Here is a 19,526-nt window from a genome sequence, read left to right on the forward strand (position 1 = left end):
TTTGCACTCCCAATGCATCAAATATCGCAGCTTGGTCAGTGCTCCTTTGGGGCAGGCACCCTTTACTTTACTTGGCTTGCAACTAACGCCAATGTAAACACACCTGCGTCATTATTACATAGAGCACCTGATGAAGAGTAAAGTGAAAGAGGTGGATGGGTCGAAACACAGGGCTTACATCCAGGAGACTGGTGTTCCAAGACAGGTGTTTTGGGGTTTACGGTTAGGGGTTGTGGTATTTTGAAGTTACGTGTTTTTCCATAAATATTGTAGCCACCAGGGACTGGTGAGTATGGCTGGTGTAACCAATGAATGAATTTAACTCTCCACCCACATAACAGGACATATAAACACAGGCGTAGACAGGCAGCTCTTGTTGTCTGGGGTCCTACCACTTCCTGGTTTGTGGTGAATGCTGCTGTTAAAACCTGTGGCAGGTATGTTAACGTGTGTCTTAAACATATCCATGCTACATTCGGTCACGTTGTTAACATTTTACTTAGTTTGCGTTCTTATTTTAAGCCATGATGTTTCTCCTAAACTTGACTTAAGTGTTTTTATTGCCTAAACCCTAATTAAAGTGCAAGCAAAGTGTTTGGGATGAGAACGAGTCGGTTTCATTGTCTGATTGCCATGAATGTCCGTACAAAATTTCATGGAAATCTATGTAAAACTTGTTGACACATTTCAGTGGTGGAGTGACATTACCATAGAGCCACACAGCTAGCATGACGTTAAGTTGCCTTTGGATCTGTGTTGGATCTGTTCACAGATGTGTTCTAACTGTCAAAAAGTTGCTGGTGAAAAGTTGGTTGGGTTTACTAACTAACTGTCTGTTTTTATGAGATTTGTATTTAATCCTGACCAAACATGCTGCCGGGACGGTAAAAGAATTCCACGCATTATGGAACGGGGCTCCTAGATAAGATTAAGCCAAGACCCCAAGGGTGGCTTTACTCAGCACAGCCTCTACCCTTCCGCTTTGCAGCGCAATCTTTCAAATTGAAGGAGGAACGAAATGTCTTAATGGCATAAATTCATTGCTGTTAGTCTCCCACAGGAAAAATCAACTATCATTCAGCTACAGTTATTAATATATAGTGCTATATGCCAGAGTACATATGTTTTAATCCTCTTCTTCATCATATAGAGCGATGATGCAAATGGGTTGTTCTGATTTTGCACCGGCAATGGCAATGGAAGACAATAACTGAGCCTTTCTTTGACTTGCTTGATGACTTCTTCACTCTAACCGGAAAATTGCAGAAGGAAACACAAGCTGATCAATCACAGTTTACATGGAACCATTATTTTGTATTGTTTGCTTATAGTCAACAACAAGTAAGTAAGCAAGGTGCTGCTGAATATACAAGGCTAAATCTTCTTATTCAGACACTCAGTCAGATGCTATTCATAAAACTGCCTCGCCATTAGCAATATTCCCAGCATGTACATCTTTAATTAAACCTCATACTGAAACCATTTCAAAATCATTGAAAGACCCAAAATTCTCACAGCATGAGGGCTGATGCACTCCGTCTTTTTCATTAAAGGAATGAAAGAGGTAACATTTCTCAGTCAAACAGTTGTTATAGTTCAATTAAAGGAGCATTAGTGTGATACAGTACCGAAAAAAACACAACACCGCTGTTAACATGAGTTATAAAGTAAACCCAGTTACCACTTCCAATGATTGATCGATCACAACTCAATGATGGAGAAACACTTAACTTTCTTAAGTGCCAAAATAACATCATCAGCAATGGTATTTGCAACCATTGTACCAACCATGGTATTTAATCAAATTATCATCAAACATTTAGCAGCAAACTCTGTTTAATGTCAGTAAGAGACAATACCAGATCCCACGGACTGGGTCAAAAGTGTTCAAATTGGAGTCAGTGAAGCTCTCCGCACCATGAAATTGTGTTGAAAGTGGCAGTAGACACGTCTTCAGTACAACCTTTAGAAAAATGCCTAATTATATACACACTTGAAATTATAATTTTGTCAGAATCATTTCAAAATGTGGGGGCACGCATAGGTGGTGCAAAGGTAAAAGCACTCGTCCACCACCGCAGAAGTCCAAACTATTTATGGCAGCTGTGTTCAGCTGGCTGTAACCATCAAGTGTTCACAAATGGCGAGTCAGTGAGGAATCATGTCCCCACTCGTGACGTTGAGAACCAGTGTGGAGGAAAATAAGGGCAAAATGCAGATAAAGTGTTAAAATTGTGTCCTTCTGTAAATCTTAATAACAAGACTTAAAAATAAGTCGTGGCATTTTCATAATGGCCATATATGCTGTAGGTCAGTGCTTGCTAAATCAAATGAAGGCTGACTCATGCCGAGAGCCCAGTGTACTTATGTCCCATCATCCCTCCTTCAGTATGCAACTCCTGGTTAAGTGATGTTTTGTAACTGGCATTCTGTTGACACAGCTGGTCAGAAGACCTTTATCTGCTCAAAAACGGTGCCTATTTTGTATTATCCACATTCCCTTCTCAAGGTCTTACATCATTGACAGCACGGCTTCTTCAGGACGGGGGAGAACCACAGGCTTTCTCTAGACCTGAGTTATAAGCAAAAGTTACATTTAGTTTGAGGCTAAATAGATAAAAATGGGCATGCCTACTTCCACAAAAGTAAAGCTGCGTTAAGGCTCCAAGACTTGTGCTTCATCGAAAACCTATCCTGCTACAGACTAGTCTACAGCCATGCTAGTGGCTCTTTGGAGCTGTATTTATGCGTTGAAGTCAATATTTTAGCTTGGAACAGAACAGGATTATGGATCTAGGCCTATAAAAAAAAATGTATTGGTGTCCCGGTGTTCCTAAAGGCAGTGAGAGTCTATGCAGCGCCCACTTCGTGTCCGGTACATTTTTGTTTGCTAACATCTGGGAGTGGTCCGTCTTTTCCTCTTACATCTTGAACCCTCTCACAGAGTGTTCTCAGTTCATGAAAGGAAATTGCAACATTTTGGTAACTTAAAAATGTGTTCTTCAACATTTGGTTGTAGCTTCATTCAGTAGTAAACAAAACCAAAAAATGACAAACACATGTCGGCTTTGAAAAAAAAACTCATGAGAGCAGTTTGATGCATTTCCTTTGCTCAACTTCATCCACGGCCAAATGTTTGTCAGAAACTCTGAGTGACTATTTATAAAACTGGCTCACAATTGTCTAATACTCTGAGCATGTCTACACTTTTCATCAAACCTCATATCAAAACAATTCCAAAATCATTGAAAGGCCCAGCATGATCATGGAGGCAGAGGCACCTTGTTTGCAATTATGGTTTGTGGGAATAGGAACAATTTAATTTAAGAATCTCATTGTGTTTCCACTGCAGGGACCAGGATCGCAATTATGTTCCAGGAACATTTTGCAAATGTGAGAAAATTGTCTTCACCTTTCTGCCAGAAAGTCAATGTTCTGTACCTTATTATTGGGCATCAACCTGCCGTTTACAATCAATTAATCGCTGTGTAGTCACGGTTGTGTCCGTAGGCCGGAGCTGAGACACACACACCTGGCCAAGGCCAGTGCATTGATTAAAATGAGAGCGTATCTGTTGTGTGAGACTTGAGAATGAAAAACACATCTATTCTCCATCTGTGCTCTAGACGACGGGGGGGGGGGGGGGGCACCATAGTGGGTTGTGTTCATTCAATCACACAATACAGCGGTGGGTGTTGCAGACACACTTGTGGGAGATCTGCACTCAGTTCACCTTTCTAGTTCTCTGTGGCTTCAACGCTATCAGCGACTCATTTCACATACAAGTAGTTCATCATAGCAGCTTTGAAATGATCGCAGTTTCCCTCAACCATTACCAAGAATGCAACTTTAACTAAGAATGGTATTCACCTACACTTAACCGTAACCATGGCAACAGATGAAAAATAAAACATGAATTCATGTTATTAAATGGAAGCTTGATGTTGCTTTGGAGGGTACGGAAAAACGAACCTATTTTTTCATATAGTTATGGATTCCTGTGTTGGTTGGTCTCTCTGCTCTCTCTCCCTCCGGCTACACAAGTACCCGTCTGTATACAGGTTAGTCCCACAGGTCGCTCGTCTGGAGCGCCATACTTCCTGTGCTGTCACTCGGACTCCCTGCCCCTGGACGAAAATGAATACCATCAGGAGACAAATATGCCTTGTGCTATGAAAGTATGGAAAGGCTTCTACACAGCAGCTCTCCCTATTGTTATTATTCTGTATGTACTGTGTTCTGTGTTTGCTGCACTGCTTTTTCTTATCAGGAGAGCAGCAGTATGTCTCATGAAATTTGGTGTATAAATCAAGTCAAGTACATTTTATTTATAATCCAATACCACACATCACAAATTTGCCTCAGGGGGCTTTACAATCTGTACATTTTATGACACCCTTCGTCCTTTGGCACTTGCTTCGGATGAGGAAAAACTCTTTAACTGGAGAAAAAAAAAAGGAAGAAATCTCAAGAGGAGTTGTTGAGGAGAGATCCGTCTCCCAGGACAGACATAATATATGTATGCCCATTCTCCATTGTATTTGAAGGTAGGTTGTGGTTGAAATTCTCTTTTTCCCTAAGAATCTAAACAGTTGTTATATTTCAATCAGTGCCTTTTTATATTTCCAGAAAAAAGTAACAGAAGTCTGAACATTCAAACTCAATGCTTAGAATTAAGTTTAGTTTTAATCTGATGTATTTTATCATAAGATAGGGGTGTCATGGTGTCAAACAGTCACCTGTGACTGCAAAATAACAACAATAAAAACACAAACACAAAACAACACATACTGGTATTCACATTCCTGAACCATTAACTGTGGACATCTACATACACGGCATATTGATCATTTTCTCTGTTGCCCAAAAGATAACAAACAAACCGAAAATAAAACAATTGATTCAGTAGAATTTCAGTTTTTCTTTTACATAAAACATCAACATGTAGGTAACAAAAATATTTAAACATAGAATATCTTTTGTTCAATATTTTCTGTATTTTTCACTGCCATTCGTGCTTTTGTTATAAATGTTTGATGAATGCACATTTCTATTTAATTGTGTTCAGCTGCAAAGAATGCGCTGAATGTAAAGATACACCACTGATATGATTTTTGGAAAAATATTAGCTTTTTTTCACAGCTAAATGCTGCAGTTTCCTTTTACTCCAGATGTTCTGAAAACCATCTGCAGTACATTTATGGTTGTCCTTTCAGCCGCTTGGGATGAAAACCCTCCAAATTTGATTGGACTTCATGTTCTTTTAGATCCGTAATGTGACGTGATGGAACAGAACCTGTCTTTCAAAGGGAAAATGTGTTTTTTCCAATTCAAATTCTCCATGGTTTTGAAAATTAGACTGTGAAAGACAGCAGAAAAATGTAACATACAAAGATGACCAGCTGTGAAAAAGCACTTCCACTTTTCTGCCTTTCATTGGCAGAAAAAACTAACCACATACACACTATACAAAAAGTGTCAACATGACATTGAGAGAACACGAGATTGTTGCTGACCATTTGCACATATGTGAATTACTGTAACAATGAAATTCACAGCAACGAAGAGACTGTAGTCCTTTTTGTCACGTACCTGAGGTACATAAAGAAATATTCTGCCTTCCAATTCTATAGCATCCAAACTAGCACAGTGGGCTATTTAATAGCCTATCAAACAGTCAGAGCATATGTTACATATTCCAGGCATATGATTATATAGATAAATGTGCATTATGAACAATGAGCGATGTTAAATAAACTGTGAGCATGCTCCGATGTTCCACCTCAACATGCACGCTGTGATGCGCCTGCAAGCTTTCTTTTTTTGCAAGCTTTTGTGAACCAAATTAAAGTGGTCATAATTATTCTGCATCATCATAAGTCTCTCTCAGGATTGTCAACTTTCTCTCATTGTAAAACTACTTTTAAAGCACATACAAGACTACAGAGATTACGATGAGGAAGATGAGTCGCGTACACTGCTGTGATATTTTTATATATATTATATTTATATTTTCTTTCCCAATGCGTACTTTATAAACCTGCTGGGTAAAGGTGAATCAAAGATAAACACAAAAACAGTATGAGCAGCAGGGTGGATTGGAATTGGCCTGTGGATCAATGTGAACATGATTTTATTCTCAACATGTTTATATATCCACTGAGATTCGGTCTTTGGGCAAATACAATTCCTTTTTTTAAACTTCAACCAGCCAAAATTAAAGCTAGCCAACAAACCCACATGGAGAAGAAGTGATTAAAGTGCATAGAAAATAATGGAAATTTGAACAACTAGGCCAGGGGTCACTAATAGGCAGACCGTGGTCCAGATGCAGACCCAGATGCCGTTGTATCTGGACCCGATAAGATAATTGAGAATTATTTAATTGTGACGGAGCACTATTTTAACCGGCGCAGCTTTTCCGGCCTTTCCGGAACTCGTTCAGCGGTGCAGGAAACACACCGACCAATCATGCTACTCTGCCAATCAAATATGTGTATTCTGATTAACATCCCGACTCGAGTGAGATTTACACACACGGGAGAGACGGGGCGAATAGTTGGAGAAATAGTACGTGAGTCAGAGAAGTTATTTCACATGACGTTCTCCGAAAAGAGAAAAGTGGTCAGAGAGACCACAGAGACCAGAGTCTCTAACTAAGAATGGACTCTTAAATGTTAATTCTTCCCACGGGCAGTTTAAAACCAGTGTGTCTCATGTTCAGTGACCGTGATGATTAATAAAAAGGGGGCGATGTGAAGCGACATTAAAGAGACAAAGCCCAAATCTTTTGAGCAAACGTACCCACTCAAATCCAAAATGAAGGCACAGAAAATAAACCTAAGAGCCCAATATGATGAGAATCCTTATACATTAATTTACTGTCCAACAATGATGTTAACAGAGAGGTAATGGAGCTGAAACAAGTGGTTTCAATAACCATAAAGTTCCTGCACACAAATTTCTGTTTTTAGAAGATGAGAAAAACAAAATATCATGGTTTTCTTGGGTGACATCACTTCACACCTGAATGAACTAAATTTAAAGCTGCAGGTCAATTCAGTGAAATATTTTTTTCTAAAATGAAGTACTTTATTTTAAGAGTAACATTTTTCAAAAGCTTTGTAATTTTTACAGTCTTGACAGTCAGTTGTTGACTACATACAGACGTTCTAGGCTACTTCAATATATATATAGCACTAAATCATAGCGCAGGTTAAACATTATTGTGATGTTCCGGACCTTTGTATGAGGGAATTCTCTCTAACTGGACCTCATTGAATTTTAATTGCATACCCCTGAACTAGGCAAACTACTTTTGCTGAGGAAGGTTGTGCATTTAAATAGCAATATGGCAATTGTTGCTAATTATTTAAGGTCTGAGTCCTAAATTTAGCGAAAAGCATTGTGAAAAGAGACAACATTCTTTAAAACCACAGAGAAATAGACACGGCGAGCCAGCTCTGAGTTTTTCAGATGTCCTGTCCCTTTTTGGAACATGACGAAATCATATAATGGGATTAACAATCTCCAACAACATTAAACATTGTGGCCGTTGTTTCCAGTCAGCTCACAGCCACGATAGGCTCCACTGAGAGGATGTCAATTGTTCCTGTGAGGACCTGTCTGGCCGTGAAGAGCACATGTGCATCTTTATGGTGTTGGGATTGACTGGAGGAGCTGTGACTCTGCTGTGAGGAGGCATGGCCCGTGTTTGACAAAGCATGCCTTGGCCTTGAAGACTCGTGGTTGTCGGGCCAGGCAGTCCTGTGACAAGGAGGAGCAACGGGGCGGAGCTCTGGCTCCAACCCGACCACCGCCCTCTGTTTCCTCCTGCACATGTTGAAGAGGAGCCTCAGCTCCTTGCGGAAGGCTGGATTCAGACAGCAGTAGATGAAAGGGTTGTAGCAGGTGGCGCTCATAGCCAGCCAGTGAAAGCAGAAGTACAGGGCGTTAGAGGAGCGAATGGCCTGGCTGGACAGCAGCACCACATAGCAGTTGAGGGGGAACCAGCAGACGGCAAACACCACGACCACCAGCAGCAACATGGCCAACGTCCGCCGCCGCTTTTTTCTCTGAGCGGCGTGCTGAGCTGTTGTGGTGTCACCGATGGTGTTGTGGCGCCACAGCCGGCAGGCCACTGTGGTGTAGGAGGCAGTGATGATGAGGAGTGGCAGCATGTAAAGTAATATGAAGGTCAGGAGGTCAATATACTGCCAGTAGACATCTGATGGCTCTGGGAAGTCTGGGACACAAAAACTGCGCTCCTTTTCCTTGCTGGGGCGGAGCGTTACAGTACAGACAAAGCAAGAACGACAGATTAGTGAACAAGATGAGAATTAGGTCACAGGAGAGTGTAGGCCTGCATCTAACGATTAGCTTTATTATGGATTATACTTTTGATCATTGTTTTGTCAATAAAACGGCCGAAAACTGAAATTGCCCATTATACCTTATTCAATGAGACTTATTCAATTAACTTTGTTTGACTAAGATTCAACATACTATACAAAACACATTTTTGCCTTTATTTTGGGTAAATTTCTACTCGTCGTAAATCATCCTCGACCGGCTTTCACTCAATGAAGATGCCTCACATTGATGGAGTCTAATCACCAAAGTCTTCCTCTATTGCCAACCTGATATAAAAATGTTAAACACTTCCACGGAATCTCTCCTTATTGAAATGTTTGAGTGTGTATCATTTTACCTGTATGCAAAAGTCAGGAGTTTTTGGTAAATTGCATGAGGGAGGGAGAAGCAGCTGGCCATCATCCATATAACAGCGACCCAAACACCGCCTTGTGTCGGGGACATGCGAGGTCTCAAAGGGTGCAAAATCACCTGAAACAAAATCACCACACACAGATTAAAGTCAAATAATTCAATTTCAATTCGATTCATTTTGTATAACACAAAATCACAAATTGGCCTCAGAGGGCTTTACAATATGTACACATCCACAGTCCCAGGACCCTCACATCGGTACAGGAAAAACTCCCCCCAAAAAAACCTTTAACGGGGAGAAAGAAAAGGAAGACACCCGAGGGAGCGCAACAGAGGAGGGATCCCTCTCCCAGGATGGACAGAAGTGCAATAGATGTCATAACAACGACATAACACACAACACATTCAATGCATAATAAGTCCATATCTGTGTAAACTACTCATCTGGAGGTTGAATTCTAATATCAGCTCCAGTTTCTTTTCCTCAGTGAACCGTTGCACATCCTGAAAATGACTAAAGTCCAATATGAAATCCACAAAGGAATAATATCACAGGAGCTCAGGCCAATTTGTGAATGTGAGTGTTAATCCAAAGGTCTTTTAATAAAAGCATTTTTACAGTCAAAGCTGCAACGAGTAGAAGACGGCATACTATGTTCTATTTGCTGCTCATCAAACTCTTGCTCTTTTTGTCGATGCTTTATTGCAAACTGCTTAGGTTCCGTTACACAAAATGAAGAAATATCAAAAGAAGAAGGGGTTAGTATTTATGTTGTTATTTTTAAGTCAGGGTTTCACATTCAGAGGAACGTATTATTATTTTCATTTGACAGTTAGAGTTGGGCCTGCTAGTTACCGTTTACATAATAACAAACAAACAGGACTTTCACCCAGAGATTGTGTTTGTGTCTCTTGTGAATCCAAGTCAACATTGACATATTTCACCGTAGTTTTGTTACATAACTTCTGGACTTAACTAACGCCTGTTACTTAACACACTTATTTTATGTAACAAACGTTATCAAACCACAATCCTTTCCTGAAAAGAGATTGTATGCATGTAGCGAGGAGAAACTCTGTCCCTGACCAAAGCTGACCCCATGGGGCACCTAAAGAGTTTAAAGTGAAGGGCGGCTGACAAAGCTGCCGGATTTGATGAGCTTGGGGTAAGAATGTGTTGACGGCTGGAATGAGACTCCCTTTGGTGCGTCCCTTCTCTCGCTCTCCTATGACTCATTCACTCTCACGGACGCAGAAAGTATGGTAAGTGGTCTTGCATTTATAAAGCACCTTTCTAGTCTTCCAGTACATGCCAACATTTAACAATTCACACACACACACACATCCATACACTGATGGCAGAGGCTATCATACAAGGTGCCACCTGCTCATCAGGATTTCAACAGATGTACATTCACACACACACACTCACACACAAATGGCACAGCCATTGGAAGCAATTCGGGGTTCAGTCTCTGGTCAAAGGACACTTCGACATGTGGACTGGAGAAGCCACAGCTGCCAAGTCAGCTGCTTCGCAGGCTCATGAAAACTGTTGTCAACAGCACGAAAAAAACCCTCAGAAGCTTGTTCAAATGGGCAACAACATCCTCTTCCTCTCTCTCTCCACCCCAGGGAGAGCAGATTGAAACAGAGTTGCCTGCCTATTTGCAGTTTGTTGGTGCTGACAGTGAATCAGATTCCCTGCAGTGGTGGAGGGACCACGAGGAAATGGTCCCAACGATGAAAGGTTTGGCGCCAAAGTATCTGAATGTGCCAGCCACCATTTCCACAGGTTAAACTGTATGTAGTACCAGTGGGAATATTTACATGCCATTGAGCCAGAAGACATTGACAAGCTCTTGTTTAGAGCCTGTGATGTGACTGTTGTTGTCTGCAGAGTGGTTCGTTACATAGCAGCATAGCAGCCTGGAACGCTGTCTCTGTGGTTCACATGTGTTTTAGATGACCTGCTGTCACAAATATGCCCAACAAATGTGCCCTTCAATGAAAGTTGTTTGGAAATGTTGTTCTCAGTGTTTCTTGTTATTTTTTTCAAAATATTTTTTTGCTTTGAGTTATGTTTTAGTTCTGTTTATTGTTGAGCTTGACTTCAGTAGATTTAGGCTGCAGCAGGTGAGCCTACATCATGAATGCATGCATGCTGTTTGATTTTCATTCAACAGCTGTCAAAAGCTTGGTTATTACACTTTTGTTCAATTTACCTTTTAGGTTGTGATATCACCCTTTGTTCATGCAAGTTTACAATTGTTCCTATCGAAACCACTAATGAATATAAACACGATTTATTGTAATGGAGACATATGTTGAATCATACTGATGTCATTGTGTGCATCAAAGCGTTAAATCAAGCATTTATGAAGTGCTTTAAAGGAGAGTTCAAAAAATGAAAATATATGTTGTGTATTGCAATATATATCCTAAAAATATTGCAATATTATTCAAATGCTATATCGCCCAGCCAGTGCTTGAGCAAATATAGTAAACTTAGAATCATGACTTGTAATGGAGAACAGTAGACCTGAAAAGGATCCACAGTCAAAAGATCCCTCTATATATATTTGTCAAACTCTGGCTTCATCAGACTTACATTAAAGTGAACCTTTTAGCTAAGACAAATACACTGCAAGAATTCATCTGTTTGGCTTTACTGAAGTTACTTTTCAAAGAGGTCTTTGTTTGACAACCTCCCTGCAAGGACGTTGTCACTCTTTACTGTGTCACCTGCCCTGGCTCACGATTACATGAATTACATACAACTTGATTATATGGGTTATGTATGAATTATACATATACTCTTGCCATATACTGGATCACAGTGACAAAATCAATATTTTGTATAAATAGTTCCCATAATACAACCTTTTATATTGCTTCACGGTTGTAGAATAGCGAATACTGGGATAAAAGAATAAAGAGCACATTTATTTAGCTACGCAGCTGGTATTGGCAATCGGAGGTTTAAAAAAGAAAAGCAAATCCAACAAACTGCTAAATTAGGGGGAAAAAATGAGAAATATAAATCATAATTCAAGGCAGATACATGAAAGGAAAAAGAAGACTTGTATTTACCAACAAGTGTGGCTTTTTTAATTGAGCTGAATTGTGCTGCATAGTGATGAAAGAGTATATGTATGATTGTTTATCATCGAAGAATAAAAGATGCTCAAATTAATTTCCACTAGCAGCAGATGTCCCATTCGTCATCAGAAATGCCAACAATGTTACCCAAAGTTGTTTAGATGCCGTGAATGTGCATTTCTCCTGTGGAGGAACAATCTACAACTTGTTGAAGTACAGCTTGAAAATGTTTTAATATTCTGGTTCTATAAATCCTAAACTGGAAATCATTTCAAATGCTCTCCTTTGCATTGACCATCACTTCTATTCTGCTGTGTTGCATAAAAAGGTGAATGACAGTGTGTGCATAAAGAAGCATGGTTAACGGATATAAATTATGCACTTTTTTATTATTGCTGGGAAACCTTTCTAGCACTCAAAAAGGTAATTGTATGACATCGTTTGGAATCTGTACAGCAAAACATAAAGTAGAGCAGAGGAAGATCACATGCTGGGCTAATCGGGCAGAAAGAGGGTATGGACATGTAATTAAGGATATAGTGGAAAAGGTCACAGCCTCAGGCGCTGCATCCTATCAAGGCCAATAAGTTGTATATTTCATTGCTAATGGTATGTGATTGTGGTTACAATGAAGAATTGAGCTTTTTAACACTAAAATCTCAAACAAGTCACAGACTTGCCCCTTTTCCCTTACCTTTAACTGACTGTAAATATAGCCGGAATGCTGTAAACTTGACATTCACAGATACACCCACATCTCTGATCTAATGGAATTCCTGAAATATCCACTTGATAATATCATTATTCTCCATCTCAACGATGTGTCTCCCTTCAAATTCAGCACCATGGACAGCGTCACTGGGAGCACACTGTAGCCGTGTCTATGCAGGATTTTAATCTAAACTGTGTTACACTGGAAAAGGAAATACGAAAGCAGTCAGTGTGCATGCATTACCAATACCTTTGGTTTTGGAGTGGGCTTTGGTGAACAATAGTCTCCCACAAAGCTAAGCACAATTGAAAAGAATGTGTGAATAGTCGTGAAAAGAAAATATCGATAAAAGTTGTTCTAGGGTTGTATTCGAGGGCAAATGTAAATTTCCCCACTTTTATACTAAACAGTGAAAATACTATTATTTTGGTCAGCATGGCATTGTTACTTAAGATACTGCCACCTATTACTGTTTGAGAAGCCAATCATTGATTATATATGTTATTAAATGTTCATGTTTATTGGACATTACACAAGCCTGTTAAATACCTACAGTACATTTGAGAACATTTTTGTTTTAGGGGCTAAATTTGGCCCGCACTACCACTGCAGTATGTTCCATGGACACATTACGGCAGTTGGCATTGTATTTTCTCTTACTGTCTATCTGCAATATACTGTAGTTCACAATATCCACAAGAGTTTTTTAACTCTTATTTTGGTTTTAATTCTTCGAACCACATATTCTGTCACAAACTGGCTTGAGGAGAGTGACAACAACTCCCTTGCAATATATACAGTTCAACAAAGTTGTTTAATTAAACCAAACAAACTAAAATGAACAATAGAGATCCATCAGTAGTGTATGGATGCCTGAGTTATCTACAGTCAAAGTGCTATGCGTTGCAAAACAATTGTCCAAGTAGATGACCAAAGTGGAGTTAAAAAATGTGATCAACTATTATATTGTATGCCAACATGGACCAGAAGTCCTTAAAGTGCAACTCAAATCATCAACAAAATGATGATTTATGAGAGTCTGGAATCCCTGTTTACTACTTACTGTAGAACCCTATGAGGGCTTATCATGTGGAGAGTGTTTTGTTCATAGATTTTTGGCATCAGGGATTCTCACTGTGCAAACTCTGCATTGTTCTGATTCACGTAAGGAAAAATCAATGAACGATTTCAGACAAAACTGCATCACAGCCTTCAACCTGTTCCCGGGTATCTTTGCCGCTAACCATTGCTATGGTGAGATGAGTAGAGGGTGAAAGCTGGCCGGCTCACGATTTCATCCTAATCTTCAGATACAGAAAGACAACTCAAGTTGTAGCTGCAAAAATACTCAATTTATGTTGCACATGTATCAACACGGTCAGAAGTTGGAGCTGCAGCAGCTGCTGTGGCACACAGCTCACAGCAGGAATTAGGATAATTACAAAGGATTGGTGTAATTTGAATACAATTATTGTGAACTGCAGACTGTCTACTTATTCTTTATTACAGTATCATTTATCCCTATCTTTCATATTGTCATATAGTTTCCCTACTTCTCTGCAAAAAACGTTGGTCCTCCAGAAATGTTTTGTCAGGATCGCAACCCGATCAGAGCCACACTTATCTTCTGCTCCTCTATTTCAGAAATTGCAGATTCTTACTATTTATGACATCAATATTTCTCAAACTTGTGTTTTCATTTATAAGATACTTTCAGGTGAAGGGAACATTCCTGATCATTTCAAGACCTACTCCAAATTCAATTCACAGGTTCACTCATACTCAACTCGTCAATCTTCACATCTTCATCCTCCTAAATTACTGACTAGCAGAGGTCAATTTTCAATAAGATTTAGGGGAACCAAATAATGGAATGACTTTTCCCACCTAACTAAAAAATGGCCCTCTATAAAATGTTTCAAAAGGTGCCTAAAAGAACATCTAATTGCGGTAACAGTATTTTATGTATTAGTGTTCATGTCTTTCTTGTTTTAGCTGCTATATTATATTTATAAGTTGTTTCACTCATAGGGACTTGTATTACCATTGCTTATGAGTTACTGCAGGTGTATAAACCAACATCACTGAACAAACACAGGACCATGCTTCCTCTCACATCCACACACATGCTCGCACACACTCGACACAATTACATTATTTTTTTCTTTTCTTTCTTTCTTTAGTTGTTTGTTTTGTTGTAATGTAATGTCTTATTCATATTTTATGTTTGTAATTTTGTAAAAGTTTAATATTATATAGGTGGAAGCTTCAAATAAGCCCAGTTTTTTCATTGTTTGAATTGTGCAAAATAAATAAAAAATAAAAAAATAATAAACTCCTGGATCACATCTGAACACACACACACACACACATGTTTAGATACAGTATAAACCTTTTCTTGTGTCTCAGAAAAATGGTCTCAGACTCAAAAACAAAGTGCTACACAAATCTATTTCTAACTTTTCTCTAAGCTTTGCTTTTTGTGAAATATTGGATAGTAACAGTAGTTTAAATGAAACCAACTGAGAAATTTAGAGGGGCCAAGTCTATTTTTGGGTGGAACTGCTAACAGAGATCTGAAACAGGGGCCCCAAATAGATGGTGCCTTTTTTTGTGAGCAATCACAAGCCAAACAGGTTGTGAACCAGTGTTTCAATCTTAATAAATGTATTGTAATTTAAAAGCGTATATGTTTTTGATTCTAAAATGATAATCTGAAAAGGAACCAGTAACTAACACTGTCAGATAAATGTAGTGGAGTAAAAAGTACAATAGTTCTCTCTGAAATGTGTGGTACAAGTATATAGCAGGAATCAGAAACACTCAAGTAAAGTAAATGTACCTCAAAATCTACTTAAAAAACTTTATGGCGAGCTAAAAACTAATCTTATCAAGGCTCGTATTAGTCTTTCATTACCTTTCATTACCGGAATATAGAGAGCCCACTTTCCAGCTAAAATATTCACCTTCATTGCATAACTTCACATTATAATTATCTGTACATCACACAAAGGTATCAAGCTTTGGTGCGCTTCAGGGACAGAAGAGCGTCACTGCTTCGTGTTCTGCTGTAGACAAACCTGTCGACGGTCCACTGCGATGGCGGTGAGGGTGAGAGTAGAGACGTGCAGGGAGCAGTACTGTACAAAGCGACTGATGTGACACATTGTCCTCCCAAACACCCAGGTGCTGTTCACAAACCGGACCTGAGGGAACACACATGCACACAATAGATCATGCACAAATGGCCATGAGCTGTGTGTCTCCTGATTAATATTTAATGGGCTGATTTCAAAGTTTCTGTTCCAAAGCAAGTTGTAAACCCAGGGCACAGTAGCTCTCTGTCTCTCTCTCTCTCTCTCTCTCTCTCACTCACGCACTCACTCTCACACACACACACACACAGTTGAACTTAAAAGACATTTGGGGACATTACATTGACTTACATTCATTTCCTGGAGCTTTACCCTAACCAGAACCACTACTCGCTTAAACCAAGTCCTCACCCTAAAATACACGATGTACCTAATGGGGACCTGCATTTTGACCCATAAAGGATGCCAAGTCCCCACAATCTCACTGTGTAAACAGATTTCTGTCCCCATAAGACGAATAAAACTAGGGCTGCAACAACGAATCGATAAAATCGATAAAAATCGATTATTAAAAGAGTTGGCAACGAATTTCATTATCGATTCGTTGTGTCGCGCGATTATTACGCCACTCAGTGACGTTAGTCACTAGTGGCTGGTGAGGCACTGACTATTTCAGAGTCAGATTTACAAATATATGAACCCAATATAGAGCAGCTTAAATCACCATTCAATTGGCAACTTGCACATTGACTACTGGTTGTTTTTCATATTTCATATCAGCATTCTTTACACACATTGGTAAGGTACATATTTGATTGCACCGGGAGCGTCTGCTCCACGATCTGCGACCTGCCCCACCAACCTGTTTCAGAAGCGGAGCGCTCGCGGGCGCCACCCGCGAAAATCTGTGTAACAACCACGGATTTATAAAGAGAACAACAAACACAGGTTGAATTGCTGTTGATTTGGTCATATTTCCCTGTTTTTTTTAGAATTGTTAAAGCTTAGATATTTAATCTTCAATATTTGCAAGCAAAATAGAAGAAGAAGAAAAGTGTAGAAGAAGATACAAGCATGAACCCGACCCGTGGGCTCTCGCGCGCCCCCTTCAGTGAGGCAGAGGTACTGTTTGCTCCCCTCTGTGCTTCTTCACTGCGGTTTCTGTCAGATCAGCAAGACTGAATATGTTCTACACACACGTGAAATACAATACATGACCTATTCTATGGAAAGAAAGGACTTATAATACAAGTGTCTACAAATATTACAGTGGTGACAAACAATGAGAAAGCAAAAGGCACGCGCTCAACCCAGTTTGTTAGGGATTGCGCAATCTGAGGTGAGGCACAGCTCGTCTCCTCTCTGTTTGAACAGGACATGAGCACATTCAGCGATTTTGACTATAAAAAGGAGGCTCTGCCTCCCCTGCCTTACCTGACCGCACGTCCCTGGTCACCCAATAAGTGGCAGAGATGTTTGAGTGTTCACAGCAGGCCCAGTCGCCTGTATAACTCAGCTAGGAATAATGGAATAGGACTCCGGTTCTATTTTGTGGGTTTTTCTCTGAACTGGGTCCATAATTAAGAGGGACGGCCGGGGGAAACCTCACCCGACCCGGACATGGAAAGGATTGACAGATTGATGCTCTTTGACAGATTGATGCTCTGGATTCTGTGGGTGGTGGTGCATGGCCATTCTTAGTCGGTGGAGCGATTTGTCTGGTTAATTCCGATAACGAACGAGACTCCGGCATGCTAACTAGTTACGCGGCCCCGTGCGGTCAGCGTTCAACTTCTTAGAGGGACAAGTGGCGTTCAGCCGCACGAGATTGAGCAACAACAGGTCTGTGATGCCCTGAGATGTCCGGGGCTGCACGCGCGCCACACTGAGTGGATCAGCGTGTGTCTACCCTTCACTGAGAGGCGTGGGTAACCCGCTGAACCCCACTCCTGATATTAGTCCATTTTTTTTTTTCAATTATTACTTTCACAGCTCAGGGATGTTCGAGCAACCTGTTTGTGCACTTTCTGAAGATTCTTTGCACTGTGAATATGCACTGTCAGTTCTGTTTTTGAATAAAGGGTTGGAAATTAATGCTTTTTAGTTTGTAGTTTTTTTATCCGATTCATCGATTAATCGAACAAATAATCGACAGATTAATCGATTATTAAAATAATCGTTAGTTGCAGCCCTAAATAAAACACACACGCAATATATATTTTGAATGCTTGCAACAAAGTATATTTACACTGTCGTAGCATACTGCCACTTTAACTTAGCCAAAGTAGAAAGTTTGTATACAAGAGGAGCCAATAGACTGGCTGTTCCCATCAGTACGTTTTTCCCAACCCTATTCAAGGTGAAAGGTGCTCCTACCAGGGTGAATGGCGTATTGAGGACAGTGATGAAGATATCCGCCACTGCGAGGTTCATAATAAACAAGCTGGTGGCGGACAGAGTGCGCTTGTTTTTCATCACCACATGGCACACGAGAGTGTTCCCGAACAAGGAGATCACGATGATCAGAGAGTATGCGGCCACCAGCAGCGCCTTGACTCCGCCGTCCTGCGACTCCCCGTCACGACGCTTCTTACTGGCCAGAGAGCGCCAGTCCTCTAGCATCCCCTCGTCAAAGTCCATGAGGAAAAGTGCAGAAGTCCGGTTACCCAACTGCCCCGAAACGTTAGGTATATTCGCCGTGTAAGAAAACATCCCCGCTCCCAGAAGTGAGGAGTCGTTGAGTCGGTGTCCCGCTGCTGCAGGGCTGCCCATCCAGAGCACCACACAGAACCAAACACACTCGGCTCTCATTTCAGCACTTTTTCTCGTTTTAGTATAATCTAAAAGCTGCACCTCTGCTGTGGAGATGCTGAAGCGCGAGCAACAAGTTGTGTGATGCGACTCAGCCGCGCGACTGCTGTTTTAACCCTCTTTGAGAGAGAGAGAGAGAGAGAGAGAGAGAGAGAGAGAGAGAGAGAGAGAGAGAGAGAGAGAGAGAGAGAGACGGGATTTTGAGAGAGAGAGAGAGATAGAGAATTTTGCCAAAGCATCAAAGTTGCTAAAAGGTATTTGGACAATACACAAACATAGTAACAGTATAGGCCTAAATAACACAGCTTAGATAAAATATGTTAGGTAGGTAAAAATAAAAACAGTAAAAATAAAAAGTGTGTGTGAGGGAGAGTTTCCGCCACACTCTGTCTTTGATGTGCCCGATGATTGAGTCATTGTCCCCACCAATAAAATACAGTAATGAAAACTAGCCAGTCAAAGTGGACAACTGCCCATTATTTGATAAACGTTTGTACTCGAGGAACCATGAAATTATTTTTTCTTCTACTTGATTTAAGTGTAAATTTCCAATCTGGTGGGTAAAGTGGTTACTGTAATTAAAATGTCATCAACGTCTTAATAGCGAAAAAAGAGAATGATTCAAATACATTTTTTGGTAATGATCTTTTGAAGTAGGGCCCTTAACACTTATATATATATATATTTACTAAGTATTATAGAGTGATTATCTAAGTCAAAGATGCGTTTGCCTTCTACTTAGTGTTGGAAATTGTTCTACAAATTAGCTCTGCTGAAAACTGATTTTGCCCATGTGGAGAATAAAATGTATTTTTTAGAATTACTTAAGAACCTCAAATTCATCCCTGATCATTTTTTATCACCGTCTGAGTCACAACTTCAAACCATGTCAATTAATAATTTGTGTGAATAATTCAAGCGAAAGCAATGAATATATCAGTGTCACTGACACATCGGTATACTCAATCCATGCTTAAGCGATGAATGATGATGAAGCGTGGAAAGTGTGAGGACATGGAAACAACTAATCGTATCAATAATTCTGTATTTTTTACATGTTTAGGAGTGTGTTATGTCAG

General features: G+C 40.1%; 1 protein-coding gene across 1 annotated transcript; it reads right to left on the bottom strand.

Annotated features, from left to right (window-relative positions):
• Positions 1–7,565: 7,565 nt before the first annotated feature.
• Positions 7,566–18,447, bottom strand: LOC306695675 (G-protein coupled receptor 83-like; the record flags this gene model as incomplete). The annotated part of the gene is made up of 4 exons (XM_079158978.1): positions 7,566–8,277; positions 8,711–8,844; positions 15,622–15,747; positions 18,013–18,447. 4 exons carry the CDS (start codon positions 18,445–18,447, stop codon positions 7,566–7,568), a joined length of 1,407 nt encoding a protein of 468 aa, XP_079015104.1.
• Positions 18,448–19,526: the final 1,079 nt, after the last annotated feature.

This window comes from Pholis gunnellus, assembly GCF_910591455.1.
Source record: "Pholis gunnellus genome assembly, chromosome: 5".
Lineage (NCBI taxonomy): Eukaryota > Metazoa > Chordata > Actinopteri > Perciformes > Pholidae > Pholis > Pholis gunnellus.